Here is a 767-nt window from a genome sequence, read left to right as displayed (position 1 = left end):
TGTGTATAAAAACACGTATAGATTTATATTAATTGTCATGTACAACATTGATGGTATTGTCTCAAATAGTAATGTTTACAACGTTGATAATAGTACTAGCTATATATACCATAAACACACATGACAACACTAATATGTATATGCAGTATAAACTCAAATCAATGGTAAAATATATAAAGCAGATCCACAATAACAACACTAATACAACATGCCTTAATAATACTTTCTCTTTCACCCCAGGAATGACCGCCTTTTTGATCTTCGCCTCCGTGGCTGCCACCATCGCCCATGCAGCTGAGGACAGAGAGGGAGAGGAGACCCCCCGCTTCTTCTTCACGTCCACGGGCACCAACAGCACCAGTAACGTGGCCTTTGACCCTAATAGTATAATCTACATCGGTCTTATCGCCCTCGGAATCTTCGGTGTTATCGCCTTGGTTGGATTCTTCTCGGAGGAGGCTAAGGAAGAGGCTAACTATATCGCACCCACGTAAGAGAGAGAGAGATATGTGTGCATGTTATTGTTTCGTGTTGGGTTTTATCATTGCTGTTTTTTTTCTGGGGAGGGAGGGTCTTTTGTTTGTTTGTGTTGATAAGTTGGGGTTGTTTATAAAGTTTTGTAATTTTAGAGTAGAGTAATTATCTACCTTGCGAATACATGTATTTTCTGAGTAATTCTTTGGCGTTAAGTCAGGGTGACTCATATAAACCACTTCAAAATCTTTCAAATCCTTCATCATTCCAAAGAATAAACATACCATTTTCAA

General features: G+C 38.7%; 1 protein-coding gene across 1 annotated transcript in view; it reads left to right on the top strand.

Annotated features, from left to right (window-relative positions):
* Positions 1-767, top strand: part of LOC119593324 — a gene marked incomplete in the record, with an annotated part of 1,751 nt that overhangs the window by 529 nt on the left and 455 nt on the right. Inside the window, 1 exon segment of the mRNA XM_037942252.1 lies at positions 241-490. Coding sequence (XP_037798180.1) covers positions 241-490 — 250 coding nt within the window.

The sequence above is a fragment of the Penaeus monodon genome, chromosome 32, assembly GCF_015228065.2.
Source record: "Penaeus monodon isolate SGIC_2016 chromosome 32, NSTDA_Pmon_1, whole genome shotgun sequence".
NCBI lineage: Eukaryota > Metazoa > Arthropoda > Malacostraca > Decapoda > Penaeidae > Penaeus > Penaeus monodon.
This window is presented reverse-complemented; position numbering and strand designations above follow the sequence as displayed.